General features: G+C 35.8%; 1 protein-coding gene across 1 annotated transcript in view; it reads left to right on the forward strand.

Annotated features, from left to right (window-relative positions):
* The window catches only part of ajap1 (adherens junctions associated protein 1), a 58,900-nt gene that overhangs the window by 20,447 nt on the left and 16,448 nt on the right, over positions 1-22,005 (forward strand). The window contains exon 3 of the mRNA XM_067395616.1: positions 15,224-15,954. Within this exon, the coding sequence (XP_067251717.1) occupies positions 15,224-15,954 (731 nt within the window). The remainder of the gene's footprint in view (positions 1-15,223; positions 15,955-22,005) is intronic.

A 22,005-nucleotide genomic window follows, 5' to 3' on the forward strand; every position in this document is an offset into this window, starting at 1 on the left:
TATTAATATTTTTATACCCTAATTATATTATACCCTTATTTACTTATTATACCTTTTTACTGAAATAGTAAAAAATTCACCTTTTCACTTGGCTAACAAAATAAAACTAATTGAGCTAGTTCTTCATTATTCTATTATTAGTTTTTATTTATTAAAAAAAAATTCTGCATTCTTCTTCTGACCTCAGTGAACTAGGTAGAGGACCTGTTATGCCCTTTTACAAAGTCTTGATTTTGTTTTTGGGGTCTAATAAAACAGGTTTTCATGCTTGAATGTTTAAAAAAAAACACCTTATTTTTCACATAATTTACATTGTTGCACTTCTCTACCCAGTCTGTCAGTAACACTCTGTTTAATAGGTTGTTTGACGTCATTGCTGTGGCACGAAATGCAACTGGAGGGCAGGAAGTGATTTTTCTATATAGGAATCACTATAACAAACTCAAAATTCATATGTTTTGCATCGTTGGTGGTTGCTCAAATCGATCAAACTGAGAAACCACCAGGAGCTTTTATTGTTTATGTAACTTTTATCATTTTTAACTTTAAAAGTTGTCGCCTTTAATAGCGTTTTGCATCTCCTGATACTGAAATTAATATGGATACCTGCTTACCTTTTTTTTTTGTTTTTTTTTTTTGACTTGATTAAATATTCACATTCTTCTTGGTATTGTTTGCAGGGAAGAGAAGCTATTTTATCCCATTGCATGATCATTTGGTGTTTTCACTTAGGTTACAGTTATGCTCCTTCACAAACTGAGTCATACTCGCAAATGTAATGCTAATTATTAAATCAAACAAAATACGAAACTTTCAAAAACACTCAGCAATGTAATTATTTTATTAATTGATAGGCAGTGGGTTTAATCAGTGACATTATTAGATTTTCTATACAGCATCTTCCTGTCACCTCCTCAACCTGCTTCCCTTAGTGTTTTTTACACGTAGAAAATGCAAAAATTGTATTACACCATCCAGTTTTTTTCCCTGAATGATGATGTGAGTTCCTATTGCAACTCTCGATTCAGCATGAATGGACTTCAATGACAACATTTTTCACAATCACAACAGAAAATCAAAATACTGCCCTAAACTCACTAGCAGAAAGGCAGCACGATATAAACAAACCAGACTAGAACTCAACACGGCATGACAGCAGTTTCTTATTCTCTATATCTACTGCCTCGATGGCAGGTAGGTCTTTCAATTCAGTAGAAAATCGCTCCTCTTCATAACACAAGGATCACGTCCAACATATGTGGGGATATTCTGTTTATATCTGTCTTTTGAAATAGTGTCAAAAAAACGCTACAATACGGACTTTCGTCTATGTCTTCCATTCTGTTTCTTTACTTCCTGCCCTCCAGCTGAATTTTGCACGTCATCAGAACCACATGATTGCAAACAATCTCAATGAAGACCCTCCTTCTGAAAAGTGCAATGTGCTCTGATTGGTCAGCTGGATTTTGTGATTGGTCAGCCGCTTTGAGCTTGTTTTGGAAATGTCCCGCCCCTTAACATAACCAAGTTGGATCCTTTGCAGATCTTTTTCATACTCAAACAGCAACATTAAACACTAAAGAAAGTTAAAAATGTGAACAAAAGCATAAGAGATCCTCTTTAAAGATACTGAGCTGGAGAGTATTTTTGGTAACATAGGAACATGAGGGTGAATATTGTTTAGGGTTACTTTCTGAGTTGCATGCTCTCTCATCTGAGTGTAATTTATGTATTAATGAATTTTCTGGTTTGCCGAGTCATAAATTGCTTTGACCATCAAATCACGTTGTGGAGTAAGGGCACATTACACACACTCACACATTCATCATCTTAGCAGAGCTCTGACTCCTCCGCATAGACTGATCTTCCTTTATGTTCAGTAAGGTTAGTAATCTCATCTCACAGATCTGCTTAGGGAAACTCTCTCTCTTTCTCCTTCTCTCGCTGTCACTTAATTAGTGTCTTGTCTTTACGGCTCCATATGTGTGTGGTGCGAGACTCGAGTAGAATAATTGCAGGATTAATCTTGGCTTGAGCGTGCACAGGCAGTGCAGAAGAAAATGGAGTCCAGCCCTGCTCATAATTTGCTGTTTGCTCCTCCGGACAGGTGTTTTGCTCAGACGCTTGAGCAGAACTGACCTTAAGGCTTTAAAATGCAGCAGTGTTGACCTCTCTACTCTCTTCAACCTTTATTATTCTGGTCCACTCTGCCTTAAAGGTACAAACTCTTATTAAAGGCAGTGAAAAGAACAAGTCATTGTTTCTTATCTATTGTGAATCCTTCTTCTCAGCTATCTCTCTCACTTTCTTTCTCTAGGGCAGCATTTATAAGCTTTTTGGAGTCCTGACCAGCACTTGATATCAAGAACCAAAACAAGTAGTTTCTTTAGTACAACAATTCAAGTAAACAGACAGAAAAAGTTACAACAACGGCTTTAAATGTACAGTTGCTATTGATGTATGCTGATCTTTGTAAAATACACATCCATTCAAAAGTTTGGAGTTGGTAAGTTTTTTTTATGTTTTTGAAAGAAGTCTCTTATGCTCACCAAGGTTGCATTTATTTGATCAAAATACAGTAAAACCAGTAATATTGTGAAATGCTGTTATCATTTAAATTTTTATTTTTTTTCTATGTAATATATTTTGAAATATAATTAATTCCTGTGATGTGAAAGCTATGGAAGCTTGTTTCTGCCACGGAATAAAACAATTTAAAAGATAACTGCGACATTTTATCTTGCAATTCTGACAATTTTTTTCTTGCAATTGCGAGTATACATCTCTCGATTGTGACTTTTTCTCAGAATTGCGAGATATAAACTCGCAATTCTGACTTTGTATCTTGCAATTTTGACTTTATAACTCACAATTTGGACTTTATAACTCGTAATTGCAAGTTAATCACGCAATTCTAAGAAAAAAAGTCAGAATTGCGAGATAAAAAGTCGCAGTTACCTTTTTTATTTTTTATTCAGTGGTGGAAACAAGCTTCCATACAAAGCTGAGTTTTCATCAGCCATTACTCCAGTCTTCCGAGTCACATGATCCTTCAGAAATCATTCTAATATCCTGATTTAGTGAAACATTTCTCATTATTAACAATGCTGCTTAATATTTTTGTGGAAACTGTAATACACCTTTTTTCAGGATTCTTTGATGAATAGAAAGTTAAAATAAAACTGTTTATTTGGAAATATAAATCTTTTGAAACATCATAAATTTCTGCACTTTTGATCCGTTTAATGTGTCCTTGCTGAATAAAATTATTATTTTTTTCCCAGTAAGAAATCTTACTGACCCCAAACCTTTGAACAGTAGTGTAGCATAATCTGGCAAGGGTGTTTCCCCCTTCTTTTAGTTGTATTTCATGCTCCCTCACTGCTTGAATCTCAGGCAGGTTACAGGTGAGGCCATGTACAGGTGAGACAGTGCATTTCCTGTCTTGCTCCCACGCCCCATGCCGGCGTGCATGAGACGACCTCATAGTGCAGCCAAGCTGAAAGCATAGATTATTAATAGAGCAGATATAGCCTGTGGTTTCAGGACCAGAATAAAACAACGTTGATGCTTGTCATTTAGAATTACACTGAGCCACTGAGCATTAAAGAGGCCACTTTTATAGACAGGTACTCAGTGATCCGGGGTAAGCGAGGACGTGTGGGCTGTCCATTCCGTTTTGCTGATGTATCCACAGAAACCACATTTATTTCATTATTATTATAGTTCTTTCCGCATCAATTTTTTATGGAGAAGTGATAGTCAGTATTATTCCTGTTGGGCACAAAAAAATCTGTCCTTTTCTCTCTCTGAGTGCAGGGGAGATGCCAAAAGCAAACTTTAAAGTCTTCTTCTATAATGAAAGAAGAGAGGGATAAAGAGTATACGTTTGGAGGTCATCAGTTGTCTGTTTTCCATCAGACTGCTTTTGGAAAAGGCAAATATCACTGTAAGATAAAGAGAAGAGTGATTGATGCTCTTGTCTCTCTGTTTCTTTCTATCTATCCATCTATCTTTCTGGCTTTGAATTTAGGCAGTTCCATCCAGTCAGATGAATAGGCATGTTTGATCATGAAGAGTTGCCCCTGGAGCAAAAAAATGCATGAGGGGGAGAAAGAGAGAGAGCAAAAGGACCCTCACAGAGCTATTCATGAGCTTCTTCTAACGCAATGCAAATGAAAGGTTTCTTGTATCTGCTGAGTTCTATTTTAGGTGTGTGAAAAGCAGCATGGAGACTTGCTCAGGGAGATACTCACTATACAACCCAGGAAAGACGGGCTGAATGGACAGGAAGTGTGTGTGTGTGTGCGTGTTCTGGCACACATTTACTGTATGCATGTGCTGCTGTGTATGTGTGTACAGGGCTCAGTGTTTGGAGGATCTCATCATTTCAGGGCTGCTCGACCCACTCTGCTCACTAACACTTACACTCTCTTGAGCCACAAGCCATGGTGCTTATCAGAAATCCCCACTGTATAAACACATGATGGATTATGCTACTGCGGGTTTCAAAATTACCTCCATCTTCAGTTAAGTTTTCTTCTCTGAATCTTCAGCATAGTGACATCCTCAAAAGCACTCCTTGTCTGCCCTGAGAAGATGAATGCTATTCTTGTCAAATAGATCAATGTATTTTGCTTGCCCTGGATGACATTACCATCATTAAAGTGAAGAAAAATATGTAATTTAATGTGACTGAATTGACCTGAATTGACCTTTTTTTATGTATAGCCTACTATTGAAAGGTAGTTTATTTCTTTTATTCAGCAAGAACACATTGCATTGATCAAAAGACTTTTAAATTGTTACAAAAAAAAATAATCAGTTTTTCAAAAAATGCTGTTCTTTTGCACTTTCTATTCATCAAAGAATCCAAGGGGAAAAAAGTGTATCAATTCAGTTCAGTTCACATTTATTTGTATAGCGCATTTCACAATACATATCGTTTCAAAGCTGCTTTACAGAAAATGCATGTCAACATTACAGTTTAGAGTAATCTGTTATCAGAATCATGGTATCATGGTTTCCATAAAAATATTAACAGCACAACTGTTTTCAACATTGATAGTATTAGGACTGGGCATTGACACAAATTTCACGATTTGATTTGATTCACAAGCTTGCAATTCAATTTGATTCAATTCGATTTGATATTGATTAATTGGAGCCTATTAGGTACAGTACATGGTAAATTTCCTCAAGGGAAAAAAAATATCTCTCAATTTACAGTATGTACCAGTTGGTACAACACTAGAGCCTAATATAAAAGGTTAACATGAACTGATTTGTGGGCTACTTAGATTTAAATTACAGTTTTTATAATACATTTTGAAGTACAGGTTGAGTAAAAATATAATGAAAAGCAATATAGTACATATATTTAGTAAAATGCTCCTCTCTAGAGTTTTTTGTTGTTGTTGTTTTAAGCTAACTGAGTTTTTGGACAGTGAATGGCTTTTCCTGAGATAAATGTAACATTATTGGTGTCTTTCTGCGGTTAAAACACTGAGTGATTACATTAGACATGATATGGATTTCAGTAAGTTGTACTGTATCTTTCAACATTCGTTCTGATGTTCATTTGTGTTTATTTCGTGCTATAACAACTAGTAAAGTGGAATAGATGATCAGTTCATGTGTGCTCTTGCTTGAACTGAGGTGCTACAGTGATCTGTGAGCACTAAAGCGGTATTTATAGATTGAATTGTGTTATAAAAATGAAAGCTGAGACTTTGTTTCATATCAGAAGTAATAAAGCTTATTGCAATTTATTGGATGGGATTCGCTCTACAAAGCTTTGTTCATTCATCATCTGAAAACATTCTTGGGATAAGAATCAATAGTGGTTCTTAAAAAAATGAGAATGAATTAAAATTGAGAAATCCGTATGTTTAACCCAGTTCTAGATAATAATAAGAAATGTTTCATTAGCAGGAAATCAGCATTAGAATTATTTCTGAAGGACATTTGACATTGATGAAATTAAGCTTTGCTATCACAGGAATAAATTACATTATAAAATATATTAAACTAGGTGATTTTGAATGATAGTGTATAATATTATATTACAGTACTTTTTTTAGTTTAGCATATGCTTTTATCCAAATATAAAAGAGTGCCGCAAGCAAGTTGTCATGAGCCAAAAATATTTGCAGTAGACAGTGGCAAGTGTAAGATTAGATTAGTACATAAGCTGAAATGAAATGCAGAAAAGAAGAGAAACTTGTTTTTGTTTTTTCTTTATTACAAGGAGTTATTATATGAAGTTATATGAAGTGTCTTCAGCTGTTGTGATGATCAAGTTTTTTGAGGAAATTGAAATTCAGAGGAACAGAGAGGATGAGGCTTCTAGAAAGCCTCATTGTGAAGCAACCACCAGTCACCACCCATTTACTGACACTAAACAATCAAAAAGCAACAAAAGTCTCGATTTAGGGTGAGATCTGGGGCCTGTTTCATAAAACAAGTTTATCGGATAATCCAGGTTTATTTCAGTAAGTCTGGTTTATTGTCAGTTGATTTGGTTCAAAATAATCAGACTAACTGAAATAAGCCAAGCTTATTTGGTAAACGTGTTTTATTAAATGGGCCTCAGGATGAAAAAGCTCTTTGTCTTTTTATACATGCATGTTGTTGGTTGAAAGGACTGAGAACTGGATCTAAATGAATGAAATTGAAAAATGAGGCTGGTTTGTGTCTTGTCTTTGAGTGTGATGTTTTGAAAGTTACACTCTGTGGTTTACAGGTCCCTCAGACTGGACAAAAAAGAGCCTCAAAATGAGCTTTCTCTCTACTCATGCCTACCCACGCCTTGTCCTGACATTTTTTCCCAATGTTGTGCTGTTGTGACTGGCAGCCAGAAGCCGCGGCGCTGTCCAAGGTGCTGAAGAGAGACCTGCTGCTCATTTGATTTGAGTCTCAGCTCCAGACAGCATCAGCTGTCTAGCATGTCTCTGAAACAACTCAAGGAAATGTTGTTCAGTGTAATCTCAGTGCGCTTTTGGGACTTTTATGTCTTACTTCCGCAGGTATTGCACCTTTTTTTGCTGATTCATAAATCTGGGTTTGGAGAAATAACATCTTTACACACTGAAGTGCTCAGGCATGTCTTTGAAAAACTGGGAAGATAATCTCACTGATTTGCTGTACTACCTAAGGCCTGTCAGCAGATTAATGTGTGAAATCTTTCCTATAGCGAGTAAATGGCAGGGCTTTGCAATGACGTCACAACTCCCCAATGAGAGAGCAGGGATTTGTCCTTTTCCTTGGCTAAGCCTCATTACACACACTTATGTACGCAGACACCCCTGTCATGTCTTTCCAGTCTGCTTCTGACGCTTCTATATCTGTATAATTAGAGATACTTTCTGAACAGCCTCCCACTGGCTAATTCTAATCCATACAAACAAGCACTGCTGTCCAGATAAATGCAGTATTTTATTATTTTTTATTTAAATTGTATTATTTATTTTTTACACAACTTGTGCATGTACAATGTGGCTTATTTTATTTTATTTTATTTTATTTTATTTTATTTTATTTTTTATTTTATTTTATTTTATTTTATTTTATTTTATTTTATTTTATTTTATTTTATTTTATTTTATTTTATTTTATTTTATTTTATTTTATTTTATTTTATTTTATTCACAACTTAGCATTACTTGCCTGTCATATATAATGTGGTTTTTTTTTTGTTTTTTTTGTTTTTTTAATGTTTGTGTACATGTTCTTTTGATCACGAGTGTGTGTGTGTGTGTGTGTGTGTGTGTTGAGAGGGCGTATGTGTGAAGAGGAAGTCATGTTCTGCCATCATTGTGGCAGGGATATGAAATCTCAGTGCAAGGCTATTGGAGATATCTCCCCCACAGTCACAACGCACACAAACACTCTCACAGCTGATCTCTCCAACACACACACACACACACACTTGTTCTATAGCACACAGATCAGAGCAAGTGAAACAGTCTTTTACATCCCAGTGATCCAGCAGGAAGCATATTCTGATGCTGCGCTCTTATACGCTCATGTGCTAATGGGCTTGTGCAAGGACAACAGCTGCCTGTTCATTACTGCCACTCTCTAAATATGTAACGTGAAATCCTTCCAGTTCATTTATGAACCATATATGAAACACAAGTGCAGTTGTGTCCAATGATGGTATGTTTTTGCAGTGCGGTCTAATTGGTATTCATATTCACTTTTTTTTTTTTTTTGTACATTTGGATTGAGCAATATTCTCACCTTACATTTCCTGCTTGTCAAGGTTTGATTATAATTGATGAAGTCGGAATGAAATTTGGGATCCGATATGAAAATTTTGGCCGATAATTGATAATTATTTATATTTGAAAGACGATAACCAATATATTGTCTGATAAATCTAACTCCAAATTTTTATGTAGTTTTTGAGAGCCTGATTACAAAAATAAGTCTCACCATTAAAAGCCATGTCCCAAGCACACAATTATAATGATGTTATATTTTATCATTATAACTTTATGTAGCCTATAAAATGAGCTGCACGTTGCACTGTATTTTCCTTTATGAATTGACTTCAATCATATTTCAAGCGGTTCCAAACCATCTTGGAGAACAGTGCGCATCTGAAGTGTCTCAGCTGAGGGAAATAATATATAAAATATATCGGCCAGGGGCCGATAACATTAAAAATGGACATACATCGGCCGATACCGATATGGTGGCCGATATATCCTGAATCTCTATGTGAAATGTAAGTTGCGATAGTTCTTCCCTATTGTGACTTCTATCTGATTTAAACGACTAGACAACTAAAATATAGGGAGGGACTTGATTTTGTCCATCAGGAAATTGATTGGATGGTCATGGTTTGCTATTGCTGTGATCTCGTATGAGTGACAGGTTGCCCCGCTCTCACGCCAAAAAAACACTTAATCAGAGTTAGTGGAAGTTATTTTGATTAAAGATTACGAGAGCACATGAATTAAAAAAAAAAAAATCAGTAAAACAAAGGGTGCATATGACTTTTATTAGTGTGAATAGACTTTTACACCATCATACAAACACAAAATGCATGTGAACACTTTACATACAAATAGCTATGAATACTAATCTAATCACCATGTTTTTTTAATAAGCAAAACAGCAGGGAGACTGTATTAGTAGGCCTATATTCATGCATTTCATACATTTTTATGAATAAGAACTAAATTATATGGGATATCTTCATTATTATAAGTGTCATTGGAAGTAAATATTAGCCCATTTGATGCATTCAGACTACCACAGGTTATCTTATAAAATAGAATAGTATGTAATATTTGTAAATACAGATAATTCTACCTGTTCAATTACATTTCCGTTATTTTCCACTCTGCTTAGTATAAACCAACTGACTGATCCAAGGATTCAGTCGGCTGTATGAGGATCAGACTGACTCACATTTAAGCTGCCCGCTTATCCAAAATACAGGCATGGAATCCATATTTATTTGCAACACTTCTCTGAAGTGTAATTCAGCTGAAAAATCGGACCATGAGTCATATGTCAGTGAGCATTTGGCGTGCCATCAGAAACCATTCTGGTCTGGTTTCTCAAGTTGCGTTTCTTGTTTCTGGAGAGAGTATGTGTGATGATTCGTAATGAAACGAATGAGTTCGCAGCACTTGATTGTCTTGTGTGAAGACATTCACTCATCGGATGTGAACACAGCTGAGTAACTAGTACTGGATGTTCCTGTATTTTCCACCAGCCATATGCTCATCTACCAACCTTCCGATCTCATTAAAAGTAACCTGGGACACTGCTTACCATAATCCCTCTCAAAATATAGGGCTTGCATGGGTATTTTTTATATTCCTTTGTGTAACATACAGTGGGGTCCCACATTAACAATATGAGACCTAGGAAAAAAAAAAAAAAAAAACTATAAAAAAAAAGTTTGAGGATTTTTATTTATTTTTTATTTTTTGGTAACCCTAGCCATAAATATATAGTTAGTACATGTTGTTAATTAATATTACTCAGTACTATTTGAATAACTATTTGTATTTGTATAACTGAACTGTAACAAGTACACCTTAAAATGAAATGTTACCCATTTTAAAAAATAAATAAATAAATAAATGTTGCAATATAAGGGGAATGAAGAAATATTCAAAATTCTGCACAGTTTCTTGGTAATGAATCAAATTTGTGACATTTACTGATTGTCAGATGTTCTTGATTCCATCGAAGCCCGAGATGCTCTTTGAATCATGCTAGAGTACATCAATAGGTTTTACACAAACTCCATGCAGCTTGATTGTTACTGTTGTTACAGCAAAGATAATTAAACTTGCATATTACGGAAGGAATCTGCCTACCCAGTGTTATAATGTAGGCCTATTACTTAAATAGCTGTCAGTATTATTTGCTGGTTGTCCAGCAAAAGTACAGTGTGATGTGTTGTAGTCATGCCTGGATTTTGACATCTAGTCCTGAGAGGGGCAGTAAATGACTGTCTATAAGAGGGAGTCATATAAGACCTGTTCCACCCTGCAACGCTAATCAGAACTGACTGAGCAATACAATGGATGTTAATAAGAACAGAGAAACGTGGGAGAGAAAGGGAAAAAGAGGGGGAAAGTTCAAGTGGTCAAAAGAGTGTTCTCTCTTCTCTGTGTAATGGCTAATAAACCCTTTTATTATTCATTCCCCATTATTTTGCATCATCAAACAAGAAGTGTCTGTAACCTTTTAGCTTCAGAGATGAACAAGTGCTTCTGTAGTTCCCCATTCTTTGTGAATCAGTGAAACCACAGACAATAGGAAGGAGGAGCCAAGCCATTTATTCAAATTTGAATTGAGGAAATTACAATGATCAACAAATGCAAGATGTATAGGGTGGGAACATGATATGGGATTACACTGGACTTCACTACAATAGCAGATATTTTACATAGAAAGACCGAAGCTGTGAGTCCTCCTGGAAATCACAGATAAACCAAATGAACCGGATGTCAACATTACGAAAAAAAAAAAAAAAAAAAAAATGGATCAGTATTTTATTTTATTAAGACATTTAGAAAACATATCTTGAGTGAAGTTTGTTTGGACAAGTTATTTTAGAAACAACTAATTTAGACTGATTTGGTCTAAAGATAAAACATTTTGGCTGGTTTTATTGATGATTTGTTATATAGTTGCAATGAAAATTATTCAACCCCCTTAACCTGCAAGACATTTTTCTGCTGAGAAATGAAATTTTATGAAAACAATTTATCAAAGGCATCAGTAAACTATTATACAAAATGTATTAATGCACATTTGAGTGATTCTGAGAATGTAAAGTTGATGAAAAATGAAGAAAATAAAAAATCAAACTGGCTCTAAACATGCATGTACAAAATTATACAACCCCCAAAAGTTGCAGAATCTTTTATTCTTTATGAATGCTGCTTGTAAGTGCTTAGATGCTTCTGTCACCTCTCTACTGGCCCATTCCTTGCTTGAAAAAGCTTCCAGATCACTGATAGTCTTTGGTTTCCATGTTGCCACTGCTTTCTACAAATTCCACCAAATATTTTCAATGAGATTTCAATCTGAAGACACTCAAGAACATTTACGACTGGTCCCTGAACCAAGCTTAAGTGGATTTGTATACTTTAAGTGTATACTTTATACTTGTATACTTTAAGTAGATATGAATACTTTGGGACGGCTGTCCTGCAGGAAAGTCCATTGATTGTCAAGCTTCAGTCTCTGCACTGAAGGCATCACCATCTTTGCCAAAATGGCTTGATACTTCACAGAATTCATGATGTCCTTCATACAGTCAATATTTCTAATTCCTGCAACAGCAAAGAACCCACATATAAGACTGGACCACCTCCATGTTTGACCATGGAGATTGTGTTCTTTTGCTCACATATAAAGTTTAAATAAATAAATAAAAGCTTGGCAAACAGTTTTGGAGATTTCAGGCTTTCCAACGGAGTGTATTTTGCAGCTTATTTGACTGGAAGTATTTGTCTGGGGGTGGTACAAAAATGGCCTAAAAGGACTGAAAACTCGTGACTCAGTCAGTTTTATGATCTTATCATTATTTTTCAGATCACATATTTTCCACTTAACTTTTTAGGAAATCCCAAGCCTCTTCTTTTAACTTGCTTGTCTCAGGAAATATGTTTTTTTTAGCACTTTCATTTATTATGAGATATATATATATATATATATATATATATATATATATATATATATATATATATATATATATATATATATATATATATATATATTTCCCCCTCATTATCATGAATATGGATGAGAAATTATAGATTCCCACTGAGTCTATATTTGTGCTGTTGTTAAATCTATGCAACTAAGCACAAATCTTATGCAAGCTTGCAAACATAGTGAACATTAGCCTAATGAATATTCAAAATGGGAAATCTTCTTTATTCATCTACTTTTTTCATTTTTGTCCCTTGTAGTTTTGATTTATTGCATCGCCTTCTTGCTTCATTTATTTTATTTATTCAGTTTCTTATGTTATTAGTTCAGTGTATCGCAGAGTTATGCAAAACTGCACCGAATGTAAGTTTGGTGAGTAAATAAAACAACATAATTCACCAGCTGGCTGGTCGTTTTATTAAGAACTTTTATATTACTTGGACTGATTTGTGAGATATAGGATATGCTTATATATGCATAATGCAATTTAATCAGTTGTTTGGGAACAAGTTGTGATGAAATGGTTAAAAACAACCACAAATCTACATATGAATATGGCAAGTAATTGGAAGAGGTTTGCCCATGTCATCTTAATTGGTCGGTGTGGGGGGAAAAAGCTAATTTTGGATCCTGAATGTGCCTGTTATAGTCTGTAAATTCAAATTGGGTACTTTGAAAATCTAAATAAAAACAAGACCTTTGCTTTGTGGACGACGTGTTGAATTACAATGCAGAATCTACATGGGTTGCACAATGCTGAACTGACCCGAATCGTAGCTGATGCGTTATAAGTAAAGAGCAGGGAGGGGTTGTTTATGAAAAATGTCCTCAGTGTTTCTCACTCTAATTCACACCCTGTCTTGTGTGACCCTTAATTTAGCCCTCATTAATATCACAGCAGCCCCTTGAATTCACAATGTAGCCACCTAATTTCATCAAAAACCAGAGGACGGGTGATCATTAATAGCACAACATCGGTTCCGATACATCTCCTTAAGTAAATACAATGATGTTCCTGACAGGAATTACGTTCTAATGGAACACGTTAGCACAGGGAGTGTGAGTCAGGCCCCCGGGGCCCAGCCCAATGGGATTGAAGGACCTTATTAGTGAGGTAAAATCTCTTAAGTTGTGTGGCCAACCCAAGGTTCTGACCCAGTTCAGTCAGACCAGATCCCACAAGTACTTTTTTTTTTTTTTTTTTTTGAATAGCAGTGGAGAGAAATGTAAAGAGAAGCTAGAAGAGGGAAAATTGGAGTGCAGGGGTCCTCTTCTAGTGTGCTTGACGAATCCATCTTATTCATGAATGGATGAAGCAGTATTCCAAACACACTGAAGTATAGGTAAATGAAAGTGCTCTTTAGATGAAGAGAAATGTATTCCCCTTTGGAATGGTGGTTTTATAAACTCTTTTAGTATTTTTTAGATCTATGATTTTCAAATGTTACACTTTATTTGGTTGACTTGTTGGTTCAGACATGCTGGTTCATCAACTCAAGGTCAGATAACTCAATAAAATCCATCACGTCTGAACTCAAAGCAACAGCAAAGGCCATTCATAGTATTTGTGGGCTCTTTAATGCCTATAAATTAGCCTTTGACCGTGACCAATATTGTGGAAGGACAGGAAAGATTACAGATATGACTTGATGAAGTCTAATTCTATCTGGATCAATAGAGACTTCTGGCTTCTAGGGTTTTTCATATGAGGGTATGGCAGCTCACTCCAATGTGTTTGAGGTTCTGGAATATAAAATTAATAAATAAACAGTACCCCTCAAGTAGAAGTCCAGCTGAATCAAATCATAGAGGTAGAATCGCAGTGGAAATGGGACATTTTGTGGTTTGAAGGGTCTTTTATTTTATCAGTGGCTTTTAAACTGGTTTCAGGGATCCTAAGGGGACCACCAGGGGGTGCTAGGGTGGCCACGGAAATATTGAGAGAAATTGTACAAAATGCTTTTTTTAGGGCTGTCATAACAATGAAATGTTATTTAAAAAATTTTTATGTGTGTGTGTGTGTGTGTGTATGTATGTGTGTGCATATATATATATATATATATATATATATATACTTTGGAAAGCAGAATGAATAGCAATATATATATATATATATATATATATATATATATAGCAATATATATATATATATATATATATATATACATATATATATAAAATAAAAAAAAAAGATTATATTGCTATTCATTCTGCTTTCAAAAGTCTAGCCAAAAGACATGAGGTTTTTTATTTATTTTTACAACCACCACATTGATTATATTACTATTTCATTCAGATTTTGTCTTAATTTGTACTTAATTTTGGAAAATTTTCTCAATATAATATAAATGTTTTTTTTTTTTTTTTTTTTTTTTTTTTAATTTTTATACGTTTGATAGCTGTGTTTATATGTAATAAGTCTGTGGCTCATCATTAGATCACTGACGGACACTAATTTTAGTAGATTTCAAAACATATCAGACATTTAGCACACTTTTATCCAAAGCAACATATAGTGCATTCAAGCAATAAATTTTTTCAGTACGTATAAACCAATGACCTTGATGTTGCTGATGTCACGAGACCAATTCAGCTACAAGAACATTTGTTTACGAAGCCAAGTAATTGAAGAGTGTGAGGGTTAAGTGTTTGAAAGTAAATGTCTTTGAAAACAACATTGAAGTGTGCTTTTAGCATCTAGCTGTTAAAGGAGAATCACACATCTAATTAATATTGGAGTTCAATTTATGAGAACTTAGTGAGTCACAGAGCAGAACGAAGCCTAGAGCAAAAATCAGTAGAGTGGAAAATGGTGTTGGAAATAAGAACATTACAAAGAGTGCCCATAAAGCCCCCCCAATCTACTGTAGTCAGTCCTTGAAAGATCTAATAAGAGAGTCTTTAAGGTAAAGAAGTTGTTTAAATTTTGTTGAGCACGCATACTCTCTCTCTGTGATGAAGAAATTACGCACTTTGTTTAAGATGATCCATTGTGGCTGATTTCTCTCTCCTTTTTTCTGCTCTCCAGTTCCATGGTTGCTTGGAGACCTGGAGGAATGCTGGGATGTAGAATGTGGATCCTCTTCATCCTTGTACATTTCACAATGGATCTGTCTCTGTGTGCACCAGCAGGCCAGGGGCTCACCCTCAAACTACTGCCCAGATCAGTGCCCCGCCGGCAACCGCATCCTCTGCCCACCCGGGACACGCTCAACGGCCAGCACTTGAGGACTCTGGGTGTCTTGCATCGTGGTGTTCCCCCTTCCTTGCCATCACTAGGCAACCATGGGGAGCTGGGGGGCACCAAACTGTGGGGGCGGAAAAACCGCCGGTCACTCCAGAAACGGCAACTTTGTGTGGAGTGTAAATTGACCCCCTCCGACAAAGGGAAGTTAGTTGCATTATCAGAGGGGAGTAAATCTGATTTAAATCTGCATTTATCTCGCTCACGGAGGCAGCTGAAAGGGGACAGCTATGACTCCCTGGAAGGGAGGACCACCACAGTGGCGGGATTTATTGACTGGGGCCCTACAGGGGCCGACGAGGGGCTTGAGGAGGAGGGGAAGGTGACCACGAACGCCACCGTCACCTCTTTAGCCCCCTCCACCACCACGGTTACCGTAACTAGCACTACCACACGCAGTCCCCAAAGGACGTATGCGGTGATTACAACTGTGCATCCTAAGAGGCAAAGCACCACACAGCCAAGCAACTCCAGAGTGACTGCCAAACCACCGAAACCTTTTGGGGAGACACCAGGTAGGACATAAATCTGAATGGCAAATTTTTTCATGTAGCTTTTGTTACTTAATCAGCTTATGTTTGATCACGTATTTAAAATTCCGAGGCGGTGAAACACGCAGAGATATTTTTAGGGAACGTCAGGCGGTTTAAGGTCATTCATGAACATGGCGCAAAGGTTCTTGGGTCACAAACCACAATGCAGTGCATCAAAAACACTGTGTGGGTTCTTTGAAAAACTGAGGGTGGAAAATATTCACGAAGCTGTAATTGGCACACAACTGCCCGGCAATTTACAGCAAAGAAGGTGGTTGAATTGTCAAAGGGCCAAGAGCTAGCTTTTTTTGTGAAAATATTGGCTTACTCGTAAAATTTTGGTGTGACAAACCTCCGCTGCTGTATAATTATTGGAAAACAAGCAAATATGGAAAAATAACACAAGATACTGGTGTTGAAAGTTTGACATTTTGGTTATTAGGCTAATGGGAATGTAGTGTCAGAGGAAAGATGGCAATCCAGTGTTGGCTCTTTTTCAGTTTGAATGTGAATTGAGAGTGAATTTATAATGAACTGGCCACCCTCACTGCATGATGAATTGGAATTACAATTGGAATGACAGTAAAAGAGACTGGTAATGACATTCTGGGAAATAAACTGTTCTTCCAAGCTGGAAAATGATTCAAATGATTTTGACAAAAAATATCCATATATTATGTTTTAAAAAATCCATATTTAGCAAGTTATTAAGTAAAATATCTAGAATATCTAAAATATCTATCTTACGAAGAAAAGTGTAAACTGGCGTTATGTCAGTTAAGGTTTTTCTGTAAGTTGAATAGGGAAGGCGGTCTGGCGGAAGCTAGATATTTTACTTCATAACTTGTTAAATATTTAATTTTTTTTACACAAATGCATCGCTTCGCTTCAGAAGGACTTTATTAACTTTATTAACCCCCACGGAGCCATGTGAAGTACATTTATGATGGATGGATATGGATGGAAGAACTTTCTTGGGGTAATTTTCATTTGAAAGTGAACTAATCCTTTAAAGGTGCAGTGTGTAAATTTTAGCATTTAGTGGTGAGAGTGTGAATTGCAATATAGAGAAGCTACGGTGGCCAACACAGGACAAAGATGTCGTCTGAGACAGAAGAGAGTAGCCAGTCAAGCAAATGCGCTCTGTAGAGCAGTTTGTCCGTTTAGGGCTACTGTAGAATCATGCCGGTGCAAAATGACGACTTAACATGTAAGGGGACCAGCGGTGTATCTAGATAGAAATGGCTCATTCTATGGTAATAAAAATATAACGGTGTATATTATACTGCATTTCTGTCAATAGATCCTCCTAAAATTTACACATTGCACCTTTAATAATTTTGTACCTTGATACTTTTTATACTTCTGGATTCTGTGATGAATAGAAGTCTGCATTTATTTAATATATATATATATATATATATATATATATATATATATATATATATATATATATATATATATATATATTTGTAACAATGTAAAAGTCTTTACTGCAACTTATGTTCAATTTAATGCATTCTTTCTGAATAAAAGTATTAATTTCTTACGAAAAAAATCTTTTGAACCGTAGCATGTACAGTATATCTTTTTTCAAGTTAGAAATGTTGCCTGTTTAGTCATTGACTGGGAACAGAGGCAGCAACATGGGTTTTATAGTCTTCTACTGTTACATTTATCATCTTTGGCTCTATTGCATAATCTAGACCAGATATCATGTCCGTGGCATGACAGAGTAGCATACATATGGCAGCCTCAGTATCTGTCAGCTGTATTTGTGTATCCTGGAGAGATTATTCTAGTCTCTGTCCTAGAAGGATGATGATTGGCATTAGCGCTCATGTATGCCATTAGGCAACAATCTGTCCTGTGTGTTTGGTATTGCACAGTATTAGGCTAGTCATCTATTCAATGCAGAGTCCTCTGGGTAGATCAACTATTGTGTTCCATAAATCTGTGCAAAAGGGGGGAATGTCTTGACACTTTCTACTAATTGGCTTGACTCTAGCTGTGTATGTCATGCATTGAGATCTGTTATAGACTGCAAAGTGGGCAAAAGTTTAACGCACAATTAAGTTTACACAAGAGTGTGGATCAGCGGCAGACATAATAAAAGATAGATAGCATGACCTCAATAACAGACACATTTATGATTTGTTGAAAAAGATGTTTTAATCCCCTAATTTTACACCACGGATCTGCAGTACTGTGAAGTTATTAATCTTCAGAAGCTTTGCACATTAGAATGCCATAGATTATATGATCTGCAAAGGATATTAACAATAAAGACTCCCATAAAATTAGATTCATAGTGAGTAATATACAAGTAGAATAATTTTACGACTCCCCTGAATGGAAATTTACATACATCCATGCATGTCGAATTATATTTCAGCACAAAGGTCAAACTCCAATCAAAAGTCACGGCCTCATTAACCATAGGAATGATTAGCAAAATTAAGTCAATCTGGAGTGACGACGGCAGTGTCATTACATCTAAAGGCCAGAGCAAGGTTTCCCCTTAATCTATAAAGTGCTGTTCCAATAATCCTCACTGCCTTCCTCCTTCTTCATTTCGTCTGATCTTTATAAAGGCTAGGTAAAATATCAATCGCACCTGACAGTTCACAACCATCCAGTCTAACACTAATAGAGGACATTGTAGAATCATTTCAAATTGTCTCTATGTGTATTTAAAAAAAATAAACAAAAAACAAATCTTTTATCCCACTATGATACAAGATTTGGTTACACTTTATTTTAAGGTGTCCGTGTTACAGTGTAATTTATATTTTTTAAGTACTGAGTGATAACAATTAACTACATGTACTTACTATAGGGTTAGGATTAGGGATTGGTTTAGGGTTAGTCACATGTAATTATCCATAATTTATAGTAATTATTATGGCAACTACATGTAATATGTTTCTCTTTTTTTTTCTTAAATGTAAAGTCTGTAATTTCTGTTCCATTAGTGGCATAAAATGTAATTGAACTGTTTATTTGTAAGGCCTAAATGGGCTAGACATAATAACATTGGATTCAACAATGCGAGAGTGTTTGAAACTTTTTCTGGAGTGCATTAAATATTCTTGTTGCACATTCTGCTGACTGAAATATTAGGCTGGCTAATATAGTTAGGGTTTTAAAATTGCTAAAATAGTATTCAGTTAGCATCAATGAATATACATAATAAATATTCAGAAAGTGAAGCCCAAGAAATAAGAAAATATTTAACAAATACATTTTGTATTTTTTGGTAAAGAAAACTGAAAGGGTTTACTCACCCTCAAGCCATCCTAGATATGTATGACTTTCTTCTTTTAGCCAAACACTATCGGAGTTATATTAGAAAATGTCCTGGCTCTTCCAAGCTTTATAATGGGAGTGAATTGTAACTTGGATTTTTGGATTTTGAAGCCCCCCTAAAAAAAAAGCACATCCATCCATCATAAAAGTAATCCATATGGCTTCAGGGGGTTAATAAAGACCTTATAAAGTGAAGCGAGGCAATTTTGTAAGAAAAATATCCATATTTTAGCTTCCGGTAGAGTTGTCAAAAGTACTGACTTCGGTACCTAGTCAGTACTGAAATTTTAAAAATGTGCTTTGAGCACTGTTGAGCGGATTCATAAACACCTCTGATTGGCCATTGTGTTGATGTGCTCATCAGAAATGTCTGTGATTGGCTTCAATGATCAATGCTTCAAAAACATGTTGTGAATAGTTATCAATGATGCACTCCAGTGAGCACTTACACAGATACACACGGGAGCATTTGAAAGCAGCCTGCTTTCAAACGTTCCCGCTCCCGCTTTCAAAACGCTTTCAAATTCAAACACTTCCGTGTGATTTCAAACACTCCCATGCATTGATCACTGAAGCCAATCACAGACATACCTGATGAGCGCATCAACACGATGGACAATCAGAGGTGCTTACGAATCCACTCAACAGCTCTCAAAGTGTCACATTTTGAAAATTTCAGTACCGATTGGTACCAAAGTCAGTACTTTTGACAACTCTAGCTTTCGGTTATGGCTGTATGCAAGTCGAGTTTCAGCCGAAGAGTGAACGCTGACCCGACGCACAACGTTTTGACGAATGCAGAAGCGCAGAGGATAGAGCAAAACAAAACACCGGTCACAAATTAGAAGTCTAAAACAAGGAGGAGCATGAGTTTGTTGCCCAGCCCTATTTGTTTGAACCGTGAGAGGCGTTTACTCTCACCTAAGCTTACGCTATTCCTACATGTAAATCCTACATCATGCGTCGGGTCAGAGTTCACTTTTCTGTCAGAACTCGACTTGCATATGGCCGTTACCGGGAGCTAGTGATTATAGCTTATAAAGTTATAAATATGGATATTTTTCTTACAAAAACAGTGTTAACTTATATAAATAGTTTGCCTAATATAAATCATTTATATATAAAAGTGAATGCAAATGTGTTGGTTATTAAAAACGCTGGTTATTTTGTGCTTTGCGGGAACCCCAAGGTAGTGGCTTACATTCGTAGATAACCGTCACAGTTTGTGCAGTAAGCAGTTTAATCTAATATTTGCCACTAAATTAATTTGACTGGTTTATGTGTTGTTGTTTTTGTTGTTTTTTTGTTTTGTTTTGTTTTTTGGGCTCCTGTGTGTGGAAGCAAGTGTAATGGGTTTCTAGTACTTCCTACTGACAATGCTGCAGTGTTTTTGCATATTTTAATTATCTGGTGAATAGGAAGAATACCGGTGTTAATTGCAGTTTTAATACAACTGAGGCGTGAAAATTGAATAATTTGTTAGCTGCACACAGTCCGTATAGCTCTTTTTTAAGTACTATTTTGTCGTAAGGGGGAAAAAAATATGGCAAGTCACTCGTCAGTGACTCCAACAAATAACAAGCAACCTGAGAATATTAAAAGTTGATGGAACTCCAGATGGAAAAAATAGTTTGTTGATATAAATCCCTGAACACAATCATTCACTGTTCTACACTATCCACATGGAAAGAAGTAGTAAAAAACTTCAAATGCTGCATGGTGTCTCTTGAAGGTCTTATATTTGTCTCAAATGCAGTATGTAGTATGCTGTCTTGGCATGTCTTTCATATATATATATATATATATATATATATATATATATATATATATATATATATATATATATATATATAGTATGAAAGTGAGTTCTATATTGTGCCCTTAAGGCATGCCATAATTATCCATCTCTGTCGAGCTACAGCCGAACCTGTCTGATGAAACGAAATGCCTATCAAGGTGAAATCCTTCCGCTTCCTCATTCAGCAAGCATCCCGGGTAAATTTAGCCCTTCGCAAACACCTGCACCAGTCCTAAACTGCTTCTGACATGCAGAGTAATGGGGGGAAAATAAGCGATGGGCTGTGAATACAAAACTAGAGCATTAGACATGCATACGAGCGGGTGTTCAGATAAGTTCGTGTCAGAGCATGGGAAGTGCATGGAGGTCAGTGTAACCGTTCACATGTCTGATTAAAATCCAGGACACTAACAGCATTATGTAATGTTTTACCATTGCTAATTTTTTATTTTATTTATTTATTTACTTTTTTGCAGGGCTCTTAAAGGTATAGTTCACCCATGAACTGAAAATTCTGTTTCATTCATACTCACCTTCACATTGTTCCAAACCTGTAGGACTTTCTTCTGTGAAATACAAAAGAACATGTTCTAAAAAACATTTTTTGTCCATGCAATGAAAGTCAACGGGACCTAAAACAACATTTGAACTATCAAAATTAATTTTTAGTTGCTACTATGTAACCAGGGACAGCTGTAGCCTCTATCCATTTTTATTATATCAAAAAGAACAGCTTGGACATTCTGCAAAATACCTCATGTTTGATTCACATGACGGAGATCTAGAACAAGTATATGATGATGACAGAAATTATTTCTTGGATGAAATATCTCTTTAATTTTCCTTTAATAGCGGTCATCCAAGACAGCCTAGAAACCTTTCACTCAGTTTAATGATGAACTATATCAAGCTTTTCCCCAAGGACC

The sequence above is a fragment of the Chanodichthys erythropterus genome, chromosome 9 (assembly GCF_024489055.1).
Source record: "Chanodichthys erythropterus isolate Z2021 chromosome 9, ASM2448905v1, whole genome shotgun sequence".
Taxonomy (NCBI): domain Eukaryota; kingdom Metazoa; phylum Chordata; class Actinopteri; order Cypriniformes; family Xenocyprididae; genus Chanodichthys; species Chanodichthys erythropterus.